The following is a 16,224-nucleotide window of genomic DNA, read 5'->3' as shown; positions in this document are numbered from 1 at the left end:
TTTTAAGAGATTAAAATAAGGTAGTATATGCAAAAGTACTTTGTAACTTCTGCTATATTAATATATTTTCCTTTAGAACTCAAGTTTTTCTTGTTGAGTAGAGGATTTGTTGTGTTGGGGTTGGTGGCATGAGATAGTGTGCAAAAATTGCAAATTTTTTTCCTTTTTGTAGGAGATAAAAAGGCTGCAAATTTTCTTTTTGTGTTTATAACCTTGGGGTGCATGTGCATACATACAGGGCATAGACACGTCACAGAGGAAATCACATGATTTTCTTCTAGGTTGGAGGTATTGAGATGTTAGATATGCCTTCCTTCTTCAAGTTCTTCTTACTATTAAAGATGTGAAAAGTATTCATTGTTCTATATTCAGCTTCTCTTAAAGTTTCTTCTCTAAAATGAAAGTAAAAACACCCCTTCCTTAGTAGTAAATAGACTTATATGTTCATTTATTCATTCATTCATTTATTTTTTAAAAAAAGATTTGAGAGAGAGAGCAGGGGGAGGGGCAGAGGGAATCAATCTCAAGCTGACTCCCTGCTGAGCCCGACCCTGAGATCCCAACCCGAGCTGAAAAAGTTGGAAGCCCAACTGACTGAGTCACCAGGCACCCCATTTCATTTATTTATTTAAACATATTGATCATTTGCTGTATGCCAGGCATTGTGCTGGGATGATAAGTATTTATAGTGTAGCAGGATTTATTGACTTTTTTTAAGATTTTATTTATTTATTAGAGAGAGCGAGTGAGGAGGGGGGCAGAGGGATAAGCACACTCCCCACTGAGCATGGAGCCCGACCTGGGGCTTGATCCCAGGACCCTGAGATCATGACCTGAGCCAAACGCAGATGCTTAACCGACTGAGCTACCCAAGGGCCCACTATTGACCATTTTTTTAAAAAGTAAACACTGTATTTAATTCCAAACACCTCATTGCCTTACAAATATTAATTTATTTAATCCTAATAACAACCTTAGGCAAGAACAGTTATTATTACCCTTTTGTAAAACTGTGGCACAATAAGCAACCTGGTCATGTCACACAACTAGAAAGTGGAATTTCTAGTTAGAATCCCTGGTGTCTGGTTCCGTGGTTCATGCCCTTGATCACTAAACTTGGCTGCCTGCAGACTTGTGGATAGCTAGTTACAACTCTGAAACATAAATAGCTAATTCTAATGAAATACAAATGTTTAGTGTGTGAAATGCTGTTGTAACTGACTGTTGAGGCTAATTTATTCATTCATATGTTCAGACATTTCATTTTAACAGATACTAATTAACCTACCTCTGTACAAGGGGCTGTGCTAAGTGTAGAGTATGTGGTGGTTATGTGTATTGTGGATCCAACTGAATTTTCTCCCTTTAAGAGCAGTTTATAGTACTTCAGAACTTTTTTCTAGACGTATTGGGAGGTGCATAATAGTGACATACAGATACATTAAAATACTGTGTTTATAGTTGATTTAAAGAATAGTAATTATTAGATTAGTGCTTAGCAAAATATGTAAGACTGATTCCTCACCAATGAGCTTTAAAGAGAAGACTGTTATCCTTGTCGCATTTAGTCAAATTATTGAAGCTTTAATAACCCTGACACCTGTTCAGCAGTAGTCTGAGCTGCTTTGCAATTGTAGTACTTCAGCAAAGGTCGGAGGGGCAGGTATACTCTGAGCCACATGGCTCATCTTCGTTCCCCTGGGTAGTCATGGGAGGAGGATGGGGGACAGGAATACTTTCACTTAGGCTTTGGGTTGTTTTTTTTTCCCTCCTGGAAATCTATGCTGAGAGATAGCAGTCTATCCATCTGTACAAAACTATCTTTCCCAGTGTGGTTAGAAGATGAGAAATAGAAAATTAGAAAGGTGGAAGTTGGGTCTAGAGGTGGTGCCGCACTAAGTAGAAGGGAGCATGAGGCTTTCTGTTCTGTGTATTCTGCTTTTCTTTGGCATGGATTTAATTGGGCAAAAGTAGGTAATAACTTTTTTTTTAAAGATAATACATATAAAGTACTTATAAATACTTATAAAGTATCAGTGTTTTCAGTGTTAGCTTTTAGTATTTATCCTAGAATATATTTTTAAGAGATGATGACTTGCTAACCTAAATGAAAACTTCATTTTAGGAGCTTCTGAGCTAATCACACTCATCCTTAACAAGATTTTGTCAAATTAATTGTTAATAAGGCATCTTGAAGAAAACTTTAAAAAATGCTTAGTATAATATGCATCTTTAAGTTCTTTCAATTAAGAGTGTTATTTTTTTGAAGGAGCTCTTCCTAAGGCATATCCTGATAATCATCTCAGTCAGGTGGATGTAAATGAATTATTTTCAAAACTGCTAAAAACAGGAATTCTCAAATTGTCTCAGCCTGATTCAGCTACAACACGTAAGTATGGTTCTATACGATGTTCATCTATACAAAATTTCACTGTTATAAAGATGTATGTATAATATGATACAAGTTATGATAAAAGTTCTTACAATAATTGGATTTTTTATTTTTTTTCTGAAAATCAAATAAAATTGGTTTATAATGAAATTCTTCAAAAATTTTCTAAGATGGCACTAATACCTTTATAGTGCACATTGTTTCAGTTAACATTCCTACAAATGTCATGTGCAGATTCTTCACTAGGTATTCTTTATTAATTTAGCTTTTTAAAATAATTTGAATATTGGTGAAATAAAATTTCATGAAAATTGACTTTTAAGAAATCATACCTAGTATTGCTTATCAAAATAAAGAATTGTATTCATTTCCTTGGCCAGTAAATACAACGAATAGACAAGATGGGATTCTCTATGCTTACAATACACAATAGTGTTCCCCTATAATAAGAATGCTTAGAGAATGGTATTGAGAAAATTTTTTTTTTTTCAATTGAAGAAGTAAATGAAGTTGCTGCTCAGCCTCCCCCTGAAGAGGAGGAAGATCAAAATGAAGATCAAGATGTTCCAGATCTTACCAATTTTACAATTGAAGAATTGAAACAGTATGTAATCTGATTTTCTTATTTTCCAAGATAAAAAGGACAGTGACTTTAATTAAACAGTGGATATTATTATTAGTGCTATTCATTTTACCCCTCTTACTGTTTATAAAATTTAGGAAGCACATTTTCTTTTTTTTAAACCAGTTTTAAGTTTTTAAATTCTCTTTTAAAATATGTCTGCTGCACAAGTATTTAGGCCAAAAGGTCTTCTCTAAATTACTATTTTTTACTATCTGTGTTTGGTACAGTAAATATGGGGAGTTAAAATATTAGCTATTGATAATCATGTCTTCCTTTTATATCTTCATTTCTCTTTAATCATTACATTTTCTTTATTTGATATTCTTGTGCTTTTGAAGATATGAAAAAGATTTTTAGAGTCTAGTATTTAAATTTTTAAAAAATCTATTTTCATTTCATAAGTAATACACGTTCATTGTAGAACATTAGAAAATTCTGAGGTGCCTGGCTAGCTCAGTCCGTAGAGCATGCAACTCTTGATCTCAGGGTCAAGAAAATAAAATTAACCTACAACCTACATTTCTCACTTACAACCACTCATTTAACATTTGGTGCATATTTTTTCCCAATATTCTATTGCCTGTATCGCTCATATAAAAATACTTAAAGGTGCTTTATGGACTCATTATATCCTCATGGGTACTTTATAAAAATACAGGCACCTAGTGGGTTATACCTTTTAAAATAAACTTTTTTTCAAAGTAATTCACATAATTAAAGTTTTATAATGAAAGGCTTACAATAAAGGCTTATAATAAAAGATGGCATCCTTTTCTTCTGGTACTAGTCGTCACCCAGAATCATTTTTTAACCATTTTTAACTCTTTAGTTATGGTTCCTTATATTTACTTCTCTATTTCTTAAAAGATTCATATTTTTCTGATTTGTCACATTTCTTGATTTATCACATTTAGACAATCTTGACTTCTTGAAAATGAAGATTGAGCTAGCTCTTTTATTGTCCTACCAACTCTTCCTCATACAGTTATAAAACCATTTTTTATTAAATCATAATTCAGTATTAACAGTTAATAACTGCTGTCTTTGTTCAGTTAGTTGGTCTGTATACCTATTTCTTTCCAAATAGGGAGCCCAGAATTTTAAGGATTGATGCAGACCTCAGTTTGCCATTAGTTTAATTTTTCTTTTTAGTAATCTGTACTATCATTATTTCTTGTGTACTACTTTGACCTTTCTTTCTTTTTTTTTTTTTTTTTTAAAGATTTTATTTATTTATTTGGGAGAGAAAATGAGGGAGAGAGCATGAGAGGGGGGAGGGTCAGAGAGAGAGGCAGACTCCCTGCCGAGCAGGGAGCCTGATGCGGGACTCGATCCCGGGACTCCAGGATCATGACCTGAGCCGAAGGCAGTCGCTTAACCAACTGAGCCACCCAGGCGCCCGACTTTGACCTTTCTTTAGATGAGGGGTGGGGCAGTTAGCAGGTGATCATTCCCATTTTTAGCTAGAAAGGAAATAACTGCACCAGGCCTATCAATAAGAGGATAGACTCCCATGTTCTAAAATTCACCAGTTATTTTAAAGAGGGTTAATGACACACTATTAGAGAATAATACTGATCTTTGGGGTATTCTTTCAGCCGGCTTTTGGTTGAAACATTATTTCATCACATAATAATGGCTTCACCATTATTAAAATATGGAAAACTGAAATATTTGTAACTGTCTTTTTTTTTAAAGGCCATTTAGCCATGTTATCAAAACTAAAGATGATTTCTGTGTTTTTCAAAATAGACGTTATGATAGTGTTATAAATCGACTGTACACTGGTATTCAGTGTTACTCCTGTGGAATGAGGTTTACAACATCACAGACAGATGTATATGCAGATCACTTGGACTGGCATTATCGGCAAAATAGAACTGAAAAAGATGTTAGCAGAAAAGTCACTCATAGACGTTGGTACTACAGTTTAACGGTAAGTAATCAGTATACCTCCAAACCATCTTTTAACCTTTAAATCATATAGTTCTATAAGTGTATTAGTTTAAAAAATTGCTGGGAGCTATTTCATGAATTTTCTGAATAGAATTTGACCCCTAGAATATAAAAGGTATTTTTAAATAAATTTGAAGAGTATATAATATGTTTCTTCTAACTCTAGAATTCCAATTTTTCTGTGACTTTTTTTTGGTAAAAAAATTGTATGTGAAGTTTATCTTGTTTAGATCAGTAGTTGTAATTCTAGAGGTAATGGACAATGAACATTAAGATCTTAATTTTTCAGTAGTTGCTTTATGTAGTCTATTAGTTATGGGGTTCATAGAGAAGGTATAATTAAAAAAAACCAGTATTAAAGTATTTTGTAGACAACTGTACCCTTATCTTTCAGTGGCATTATATTAAAGATAAGCAGTAAAAGTTTAGAAACAAATGAAAATATTCTTTTTAAATCAACTCCTTTTAAGGACTGGATAGAATTTGAGGAAATAGCTGATTTAGAAGAACGTGCAAAGAGCCAGTTTTTTGAAAAGGTGCACGAAGAAGTCGTGCTCAAGACTCAGGAGGCTGCTAAAGAAAAGGAGTTCCAAAGTGTACCTGCTGGACCAGCTGGAGCAGTTGAGGTAAGAGAAGAATATTAAATTTTCTACCTCTCGTAATGTCCCTGACTTCCTTATCAGTTACCAAAAACAGTGAAATGTTAACTATTTTTGCATGGAAGAATGCAAAATCCTTAAAACTTATTTTGTATCTGTACTATATGTTGAACTTTCAGATAACTCTTAAATTCCTTCTTCTACCTTAATTGTTTATATATATTTACCTCATGTGATTGAATGTGTTCTATAAATTTCATTTTATATGATTCTATTTTAGAGTTGTGAAATCTGTCAAGAACAGTTTGAACAATATTGGGATGAAGAAGAGGAGGAATGGCATTTAAAAAATGCTATTAGAGTAGATGGAAAGGTAATTTTCAGTTCTTTATAAAAGTGTTAAGATTATATTTTTTTGTAGGGGTAACTTGCCACTTTGAAATAAAAATATTTTTGTTTTTTTGATTTTTATAAGAAAGGTGTTGGACTTGATAGTGTTTGAGTTGGAAGGTATCTTAGCCATCAACTGGTTCTATACTTATTTTATATAAGAGGTTGCATAACTACTTAATGATAAACCCAGACTGGGTCTTCTAAATCTAGTTAGTCTTCTTTCTGCCTAACCACACTATTTTGATTTTGAATTTATATTTCATTATAAAAAACTGTTACTGTCTTCAGAGTATACCATGTTACCTACTTAAATGTATAAACCAAGTTTAAGGAGAAATTGGGATGAAATTTTTTTAATCCACATTTGTGACAAATTGGTTTTTGTTACCTTTTCAAAGATAGCTATTTTCTGGTGTAAATTTAAAAAGAAAATCATATCAGAATAGTCTGTTAGAAATGAATATACATGTGAATACCTGCTTTTTTTTCTTATTGCTTCAGATTTATCATCCATCATGTTATGAAGATTATCAGAATGTAAGTTCTTTTTGGTTACTCTTTGTTCTTATTTACATGAATAAATTTTGTTATTTTTTTGCATCAGAGCAATATTGTTATTTTAACCTTACTGATGTATTCAGCTGTTTTGTGTTTTGATGTATCATTTAGGTTGTTCACCAAATATTGGTGCTACATTGATAGGATCTGATTTAAATTTTGAAATTTCTGTATTCCTTGCATTCTATTCACTTGAGTCTTGATGTCTTTAACTAGAGCAGTAGGCCTAGAGAAATGTGAGAGAAACTGAAGATCGGGATCATGATGGGAACAGGTTTCTAGAGTTATGGGTAGCACTTACTGCCTTTTTTTTTTTTTTTTTTTAAGCCATATAACATAGGAATAATTTTTAAATGATCACAAGTGAAATCTGAAAGACATGTCTATTGACCTTAGAAGTTCACATTTTCATATTTGAGAGTAACCATTTTTTTTTAAACCAAACAACACACTGGTTCAGGAGGCAGTTTGGAAGATTTATTTAGGTCATTGAAAGAGTAGACTTTCTAGGACGTTTTGATGGTCTGTGAGGTGAGAGTATTTGAAATTAGGATAGTCATAAAAATTCCAGAGTATGTGTAGTGGTTACCATCTCTGGGGTTAACAATAGAGGTATGTCTAATCAACTTCTTTTGGCCTTAAATTGGTTACTGCTTTTCTTGGCTTAGATCATTGCTGAATACGTATTAAATGCTCAGTATACCTTTTATTTGGCTGCTTTCATGGCTTTTTATGGGGAAGCAGGTATTTCAGTTGCATTCGGTATATGTATGTTTTTTTGCCCATACAAGGGGTCTTAAACTAAATGTCATTTAATGTGATACTTTTGAACTTTAATCAGAACTTACAGAGCTTTTCATTTTGTAGACATCTTCATTTGATTGTACACCATCTCCCAGCAAGACACCAGTTGAAAACCCTTTGAACATTATGTTGAACATTGTCAAAAACGAATTACAGGAACCCTGTGAAAGTCCCAAAGTTAAGGAAGAACGAATTGATACCCCACCAGCTTGTACAGAGGAAAGCATAGCAACACCCACTGAAATTAAAACAGAAAATGATACAGTCGAGTCAGTTTAAATAAAATGAGAAAGGTATGTTTTTCTTTTTAAAAAAAAGCTGCTGTTGGATATAGAAGGTGAAGAATTTTTTATGTATATATAGACATATATCTATATAAATTGTCTAGCTGAGGCAGGGCCTTCAGCTATCATTTGGTTAATAAATACATTTTAGTATTTGCATTTCCTACTGCCTGCACAGTTTCAGGTGCTTGTTGTGTGAAAGTTCTGTAGATGTGTGCAAATTTAACAAAATGAAATTGTATGTGTAAAAATGTACGATTTTCACTTGTGAAACTGTAAATTATAAATAAAAAATATTTTTGCTATCCATGGAGTGTAATATTTATGCACACCATCAAATAAAGACAGTGTTTCTGTACTTTTTATTGGGTGAAAATGGAATTAAACAGCAACCTCAACGTAAGATTTTTTTTTCTAGTAGCTTCCCATGATTAAAGAAGCAAATTCTGGTTAGTTTTATCCTTCAAAAGAGGGGTGTGAGAGAGCACTGCAGGACTTTTCTCAAATAGAAAAGCCAGATTTGAAAAAATTTTAAAAACGAAATAGGACTTTGCATATATATCTCTCTAGCTATAGAGAACCATCCAGATGTCCATTTTTGAAAAGTATCTAATGAAGCAACTTTTATTGAACTTGGACACTGATGCCATCAAACGATTAATAAATATATTTAAGTACTAAAGGTGATTTTTTTTTTAAATGACATTTTTCAAATATGTCAAATGATTTAATGCAGATGAACATATTTCTATTTTAAGTTACAGGGGAATCTGTAAGAATGTTCATTTGAAACATGGTTAACCTTTTTCCTTTGTTGGTTTTGACTGAATTAGATGGATACCATGAGATGTTAATATTCATACATGTAATAAATAGAATGATGAAGAAACTTCCAGTTTGTATCTCTTTATTTCTTGGATGACTTTAGAATGTGACTTCTTTTTCTTATGTCTTTGTTCATTACCGTTCTTTAAAACATGAACATGGCACCTGCTATAAGCCAGGAACTCTGAGATGAAGATTAATCTTTTCTGCCATCTACTGGAGGAGATGGGCATATAAAACAATTTTGTTTGTTGAGCATTTACTGTGGGGTAGGCACTGGCAAATTTTTTATATGTATCTTTAGTATTTACAGATAATCCTACATAGTAGATGGTATCCCCAACGTACAGATTGAATCACTCAATAAGAATGTAGAATAAGAATGTAGACCTGGTTTTGCTTCATTTTATTCTGTACTACCTCTACAATTAAAAAGAATACCTTAAGTAGGTACATCAAACTACCTGGAAGTGGCTTAAGGAGGACTTTATGGAGGTGGTGGTATTTGGGGTATTGGGTCTTGGAGGATAACTAGGAGTCCACACTGGTGGGAAGGGTATCTATGGAGAATGGACAGCAAACATAAAGGCTTGAAAACACATGTGTTTTCAAAAAATTTTTTATATGGTTAAAATCCAACAACTTTGAATAGATTATGAAGAGTCTTTTTGGTCATGCTTAAAAGTTTGTATTACACTGGTGAGCATGGGAGCCACCAGAAATTTTAAACAAATCCTATCTGCATCTTTTTTAAGAATCAAGTGAATAGAAATTTATGAGATTGTCAAATGTTATAAAGGGGTTCAGTAAGAAAAACTGGTAGGTGTCCACTGGATTTGAGAGGTGAAAACATTGTGTGCTAGCTGAATTTACGAATATAAACGAACACTGTCATGGAAGAAATGCTGGGGTCTAATCCAAAAACATAGGCAAAATTTTCTTTTGTCTTCTTTTGGGGGGATCATAACTTTTATCAAATGCTTAAAAGTATATGACAAAAGAAAGGCGACATTCAAACCTACCAGTGTATCAAGAGTATCCATATCAAGGGTCAAGTCCTTGAGGAGCAAACATATAGACTTAAGTAGAAGGGTAAGAAAGCACCATTGAGGAAAAAAAGAAAACAAACCGTAATGGTAAAAAAAATTTCGAAGAATGGGCAGTAAACAAAGTCAAGAAAATATGGAACGATATAGAAATATCCTCTAACAACTGATTGAAGAACAGGTGAGTATGGGTGTTAACACCAGTTGCAATGGGTTGTGTTGGGTGAGAGGTGACAAAATTGTAAGAGCTACTCTTTATGAAATTTAACTGGAAATTTAGTCAGAATGAGACAAAAAGATGTTAACATATATGTTAAAAGGAGTTAATGGGAGAGACTTGAAGACAGATGATAGACCAGTCTCAGAGTTGAAAAGAGATTATCAATAGCACGAAAGTAATTAGCTCTGGAGTGGCAGAGGGGCAATACTTCCTCTGAGATGATCATAGGTATTCAGTTGGAATTGAAAATCCAGTTCCTAGTTTTTCGTTGAGGTAGGAGGTTGGATATTGGGTAGTGATTTAGATGTGTGGCCCCCAAATTTAACCGCATTACAATCAGTGAATATTAAGAACAGATTGTTTATCTCTGGAGGGTCTCATTTAGTAGATTCTCATTCAGATCCCTCTACCATTTAGAAAGCTCCATAGTTATACATGAAAATAATGTCAATTATATCTGAATTTAAAAAAACCCCATAGTTGATTTTAATGAACAGCTAGATCTGATAACTGATCTAGAAAGCAACACTGAACTGTAGCCCCAAAAGATGGAAAAGTAATAGTCAACACTTACTACTGGGAACTAGAATGAGTAATCTACAACGGCAAGTGTAGCAAGGAAAACCAAAGGAAGCCTTATGTAAGATGGAATACTGTTTTTTGAAGTAACAGTTGAAGTTTGTGAGAACAGATAAAAGCATTTTATTTCCTAAAACCTGCAAATTTCATTGTTTATACTCTACAATGTTCTGATTTTAACATAATTGGTTAAAACTTAGTTTTAACTTTACTGTTCTGGAAAATACTACAAAGTAATCTGTTATTTAGCTAAAAATAAAATAAGCTTTAGCAAAAAAAAAAAAACCTCATACGATAAAAATTCAAAGATTTTCAAGCAACAACCAACCTAAAATAGACGATTCTAGTTTTGTTTTCCCAGCAGACTTTATTTACAACCTATTTAGCAATTACTAAATGCTACAAGAGGTTTATATGAAATATTCAGAAAAATACACAGCATCTAACTGCAGGGAAGTGGAAAGTTTTAGCAGACTAAAGAGGAGGTAATCTGGAGGTAAAAATGTGAAAGTCAGGCTATTATCAAAAAGGGCATGAACTTCTGCAGAAGTAGGGTTTTCTCCTAATCCTATATGGGGTCACTTTGCTGTGCAGGTGGGAAAAAGCAAGTTAAGAGCAAAAAAGTTCACCTACAGGGTGAAAGTTTGGAGGTGGGCATCAAAGGGAGAGCAAGAATGCCTGGGAAGCAAGAGAAGAGAGTATTTAGGCAGAAGGAAGTTGGTTACCAAAACGCATTTAATTGAATTTTTGGTCTGGGGTTGGCCCTGCTCCCTCCTCTGGAACTAAACGCAAAGAGCTGGTTTATGGGAAATTAGGCAGACCCCTCTTTGAAAAAACAGAGGTGGAACCATAAATTTCCTAAGAGCTCCACTTCTCTGGAATGCTGAGATGCCCACTTCATTGTGTTCTCGAATGCTTCACTTGAGACATTTCCTTTAATCAGTCCCTCACTTACCTTGAAATCCCGTGCATTCTGGGTTTTTACATCTTGACTCCTGAGTGTTACTAATGACTCCTTGCCAAAACCAGTGTTTTTCTTAACTTCTTAATCTTCCCTGGCCCATGTACTCCTTAAAAGTACTTTGTCTTGCTTTATATAACGTTTTTCTGTGCTTCTGTATTTTTATTTAGGAAGAATTTTTGTAAAACTTAAAAAATCAATACAGAAAAAGTCTCCTTTCACATCTTTCTTGTTTTATAAAGTACTGAGTTAATCATCTATAGATTCTTGGAAAAAAATTTTTACAAAGAAGGGGTGCCTGGGTGGCTCAGTCGTTAAGCGTCTGCTTTCGGTTCAGGTCATGATCCCAGGGTCCTGGGATCGAGCCCTGCATCGGGTTCCCTGCTCGGCAGGGAGCCTGCTTCTCCCTCTCCCACTCCCCCTGCTTGTGTTCCTTCTCTCGCTGTCAAATAAATAAAATCTTAAAAAAATGTAAAAAAAAATTTTAAAAAGAAATTTTAAAATACTAAGATTACATACATTTTGCCCCTTTTTTCATGTTAATGATGTAGATTTCATTTCTAAACTGTATTTCATAGAAATGTAGCATAATTTAGCCATTCTTTCACTGACGGATATCCAAGTGTCTCATTATTTACAACTATAACACGTTGCAATGACTATCCTACTGCAACAGAACGGAACGTTATTTTGAAGATTTTACAACTGGATAGTTCCCGACTCAGGGTAATGTATGTTTAGAGTTTTGACAGATATTGCCAAATTGTCCTTCATGGGTCACACCAATTTAAAATCTCACCAGCAGAGGCTTCAGACCTCTTCCAACACTCATTATCCATCTTTTAGTTTTTATCATAGTAACGTGCTAAGAGCATTCTTTCTCAATGAGTTTTGAGTAAATTTTTTTTTTCAAATTGAAGTATAGTTGACATACAACATTCATTAGTCTCGGGTGTACTTGTTTTGGTATTTTTAATCACACTTTTTGCTCATTAGTTCTTCTAGAGTTACTCTCAGACTTGATAATAAATATTGTCTACCTCTGGTCTCAACTTCATGCTAATGCATCTTGTAGCCTTTTAAATGTTTATAAATTTTTTCTCTGTGATCTTTGGAGTTTGCATTGCTTAGGAAGGCCTGCCTTAGATATGTAAAACAAATTTCTCTATTTTCTTCTAGAACTTTAATATCTTTAATTCTGAAATTTTCGCATATGAAAGAGCTTTTATTTTTCTATTTGAAATGCCACCTCTATAATAAATGTACTCATGGGGTTATTTCTGAATTTTAGTTTGTTCCACTATTTGGTCCCATTCCAGTACCTCCCTGTTACAAATACCCTAGCTTTGTAGTTCTGATGGGTATTTGGGGGAGTTCTCATTCTTCTTTTTATATATTTTTTAAAGATTTATTTATTCATTTGAGAGAGAGCGAGAGCATAAGCAGGGGGAAGGGGCAGAGGGAGAAGGAGGCTCCCCACTCAGCAGGGAGCCCGACGCGGGACTCGATCCCAGGACCCTGGGATCATGACCTGAGCTGAAGGCAGACACCTAACCGACTGAGCCACCCAGGCGCCCCTCATTCTTCTTTTTAAAAAAATGTTTTGGTTAATCTTGCACCTACATTCTTCCAGATAAAAAAATCATCTTGTTGATTTCCACTAGAAATTGTTAGAATTTTTACTTGAAATGCAACAAATTTATAATCTGAGGAGAATCTTATCTTTACAACACTGAGCCTACTTATCTAGGGACACAGCAGATTTTTCCATTTATTCTGATTTTCTATAACATCCATAAATGAAATTTTATGGTTTTTTAAGGTAGGTTTTGCTTATTTCTTGGTAGATTTCTAGAATGTTTCACCACTGTTGCTAACGTGCGTTCTTTACATTTAAGTCGATTGTATCTAGTTTATAAAAAATCTTCTGTATGTTGCTGAGAGCTTACCATCTTCCTGTCTTACAGATTTTCCAGGTAAACGATACCATTTATCTTAATTTTTCTTAATTTCTTCCTTTTCAATTTCATACCTTACTTCTCTCTCGCTTATTACTATTATACTGGATCCAAAAGTCTCAGAAGAATGTTGAATTGTATGAATGACAGGAGATATAACCTGGCTCATGACATTAAGTGTGCTATTTCTGGTTGATACCCTTCATCCAGTTAAGCAAGCCTCCTTTTGTTACTTGCTTAATATAAATTGTATTTTTTTAAAAATCAGTAATAGATGCTAATTTTTCAAGTGTTTTCATTACCACTTACGGCCATATAGTTTTTCTCCTTTATCTACTAATGTAGAAAATTTTCATTACTTGTCTAATGTTGACCATCTTTGTACTGGTAGGATTAACCCAACTTGGTTATGACATCATTCTCTAAATGCACTGTTGGCTTGTTTCCTTAGGTTTTTTGCATGACTATTCATAAGTGAGACTGAGCTAGGTTTTATTTTATTGTCTTTTTCGATTCTGCTATGGTTATGCGTTCATAGTTGGGACATACTCCAATCTTCTCTATGCTTTGTTCCTGGTGACTTCTGTCAGGGATATATATATAGGGCATTCTTTTATGATTATCAGTTTATTCAGGTTTTCTAACTCTTGAGCCAATTTTTTGAAATCTCTATTTTCCTGGAAAATTGTTCAAGTCAATTTTCAAGATTATTAGTATAAGGCTCTTCTAGGTTCACTTCTAATTATGGAAGTCCCTCGTATCTGTAATGTTCCGTTTCCAAATATTGCTTTCTTTTCTTTTTAGATTTGCTAAGTGTCTATTTATTTATTTATTTATTTATTTATTTTTAAAGATTTTATTTATTTGACAGAGAAAAGACAGCGAGAGCAGGAACACAGGCAGGGGGAGTGGGAGAGGGAGAGGGAGAAGCAGGCTTCCAGCGGAGCAGGGAGCCCGATGTGGGACTCGATCCCAGGACCCTGGGATCATGACCTGAGCTGAAGGCAGACGCTTAATGACTGAGCCACCCAGGTGCCCTTTTTATTGTTCTTTTCAAACAGAAGCTATTATTAATTTTATTTTCTATTTCATTAGTATCTGTTTTTATTAATTCCTTTAAGTTTATTTTGGGAGATTTTATTTTTTCTGCTTCTCTGCTATTTCAGTTTTCTTTTCTGATCCTTCCTGCCATTTGTGCATCCTTTAAGGATGTGCTGACCCTCAGTAAATTTATCCATACAACATCACAATAAACGAAGCCTTTACCATTATTATGTAAGTGGCTACAAACTCTGTATTAATTTGGAGTCAGTCAGAGTGGGTTCAATTCCCCACCTCCTACTTAAGTGATCTTGGCCACATGTGAGCAGTTTCTTCATCTGTAAAAACAGAAATAATAATACAGATTAAGTTTGAAACTATTTGCAAATCATTTAGCTTAGAAACTGGCCCCTATTAATAACTCAATAGACTTCTGGTAAGACAAAACACCTTAGTTGCCCTATTTCTAAAGATAAGGGGACTGGGATGACTAATCCCAAATTCCCTCCCGACTGTAAAAAAGATGATTTTCATTCTATCAGTTCATCCACCAGACAAGTAGCTGATCATCAAGCCACCTGCTAACCCACACCACAGCTACTAAGCCCTCCCCTTGAACTAAGTATTCTGAATGTCAGGAAAACCAAGATGAATGATGATATAGTCCCTACCTTCCAGAAACTCAGAGTCCTTGGGGAGTCGGGGTGAGGATCAACTGTTAAATAGGTAATGTTAATATAATGCGATAGTGGTCTAATAAAGGCTGTGAAAATTCAGAGACTTTGAGAAGTATGTCCAGCAAAATCAAAGATCTAGGCTGGACACCTAATTCAGGTACTTAATACTAGCTGCGAATCTTCAGGCAATTAACTTTGGTGCTTTTTGTCTCTATCTGTAAAAAGGAAGAGTAATACTGTTCTGGTAGGTTATGTTAAGGATTAAATAACAAAACTAATATAAAGTACTTAGTACAGTGTCAGACTCACAGGAATTCAGCAAATGGCAATTATTAATATTACCAATATTACAAGAGGCTATGGAAGTTAAAGTCAATTTACTGTATTTCAAGAGAGGTAAGATAGGGTGAAGGAAATTTCCCAAGTGTGTTTTAAGAACAAAACCTGTGGCAAAGAAATAGGATGGGAAAAACAAAAAAGGGTGAAAGGGGAATTAAGGTGGATGATACCCTTGGAGGGCAGAGAATTCTAATTTCTCTATTCTCCACTGCTAAACCCATGTATTTCCTTTTTCTTTTTTAAGTAGGCTTCACGCCCAACGTGGGGCTGGAACTCACCACCCTGAGATCGAGTCGCAAGCTCTACCAACTGAGCCAGCCAGATGCCCCCTCCCATTCCCCTGTATTTTCAATAAAGAGTGAATGGAAGAATACACATTAAGCAATAAGGTTAGAGAAAAAGATGTGGGCCAAACTGTTGAAAGTCAACATTTTACATCAAAAGGAACCTTGGAATTGGGAGTCAGGAATCCTGGGGCAGTCTTTTGACTACTGACCTGTGTTTACACTGGCTCCACAACTTACCTGTTTGTCCTCAGCGAATTACTGATACCTTAAATCGCCTCACCTACAAATCAGGGACAACACCTACCTTACAAAATTATTCTGAGAATTAAGCACCAAGCAATTACCCAAGAGCCTGGCACTAACAAGCATTCAGTAATGAAAGAGGCTGCAGCTGCTAACTTCTCCTCTGGGTCTTTCTCCATACCTGTGAAATGCTAGCTTACGCACATATTTTTTTCAATGTTCCAACTAGCACTGAAAAATTATACTAGGTTTTCCAAGGACGAAAAAAGGCCCCACCCGGCCCGCGCCACACAGGTCACCTACGCAACTGCAGTTCTGGAGTCTCCACCTGCGTCGCTGAGGCATGGAAAGCGCGATGGATGGTAGGCCATTAGAGAGACAGGGCCTAGATAGGCTGGATGTGAGACCGTGCCGAACTTCACGAACACGGGTTCTTA

General features: G+C 34.7%; 1 protein-coding gene and 1 long non-coding RNA gene across 5 annotated transcripts in view; one reads left to right on the top strand and one right to left on the bottom strand.

Annotated features, from left to right (window-relative positions):
• PCF11 (PCF11 cleavage and polyadenylation factor subunit) overlaps positions 1–7,918 on the top strand; it is a 22,654-nt gene extending 14,736 nt beyond the window's left edge. For 2 of the 4 annotated variants that reach the window (XM_064576822.1, XM_064576823.1), the window contains exons 10-16: positions 2,270–2,389; positions 2,894–2,996; positions 4,770–4,953; positions 5,444–5,599; positions 5,853–5,945; positions 6,467–6,502; positions 7,391–7,918. In XM_064576822.1, the coding sequence (XP_064432892.1) occupies positions 2,270–2,389; positions 2,894–2,996; positions 4,770–4,953; positions 5,444–5,599; positions 5,853–5,945; positions 6,467–6,502; positions 7,391–7,606 (908 nt within the window). In that variant the 3' untranslated portion in view covers positions 7,607–7,918. Of the gene's footprint in view, positions 1–2,269; positions 2,390–2,890; positions 2,997–4,769; positions 4,954–5,443; positions 5,600–5,852; positions 5,946–6,466; positions 6,503–7,390 lie in introns of all 4 variants that reach the window. The other 2 variants (XM_045894525.3, XM_045894524.3) reach the window with 1 other exon arrangement.
• LOC135362363 (uncharacterized) lies at positions 6,806–16,224 on the bottom strand. The gene is made up of 2 exons (XR_010406957.1): positions 16,091–16,224; positions 6,806–14,579 (listed from the first exon to the last, which is right to left on the bottom strand). It is a non-coding gene; the product is annotated as an uncharacterized LOC135362363 (long non-coding RNA).

Source organism: Mirounga angustirostris, unplaced genomic scaffold, assembly GCF_029215605.1.
Source record: "Mirounga angustirostris isolate CCGP_5_RB_7025 unplaced genomic scaffold, mMirAng1.0.hap1 SCAF_13, whole genome shotgun sequence".
NCBI lineage: Eukaryota > Metazoa > Chordata > Mammalia > Carnivora > Phocidae > Mirounga > Mirounga angustirostris.
This window is presented reverse-complemented; position numbering and strand designations above follow the sequence as displayed.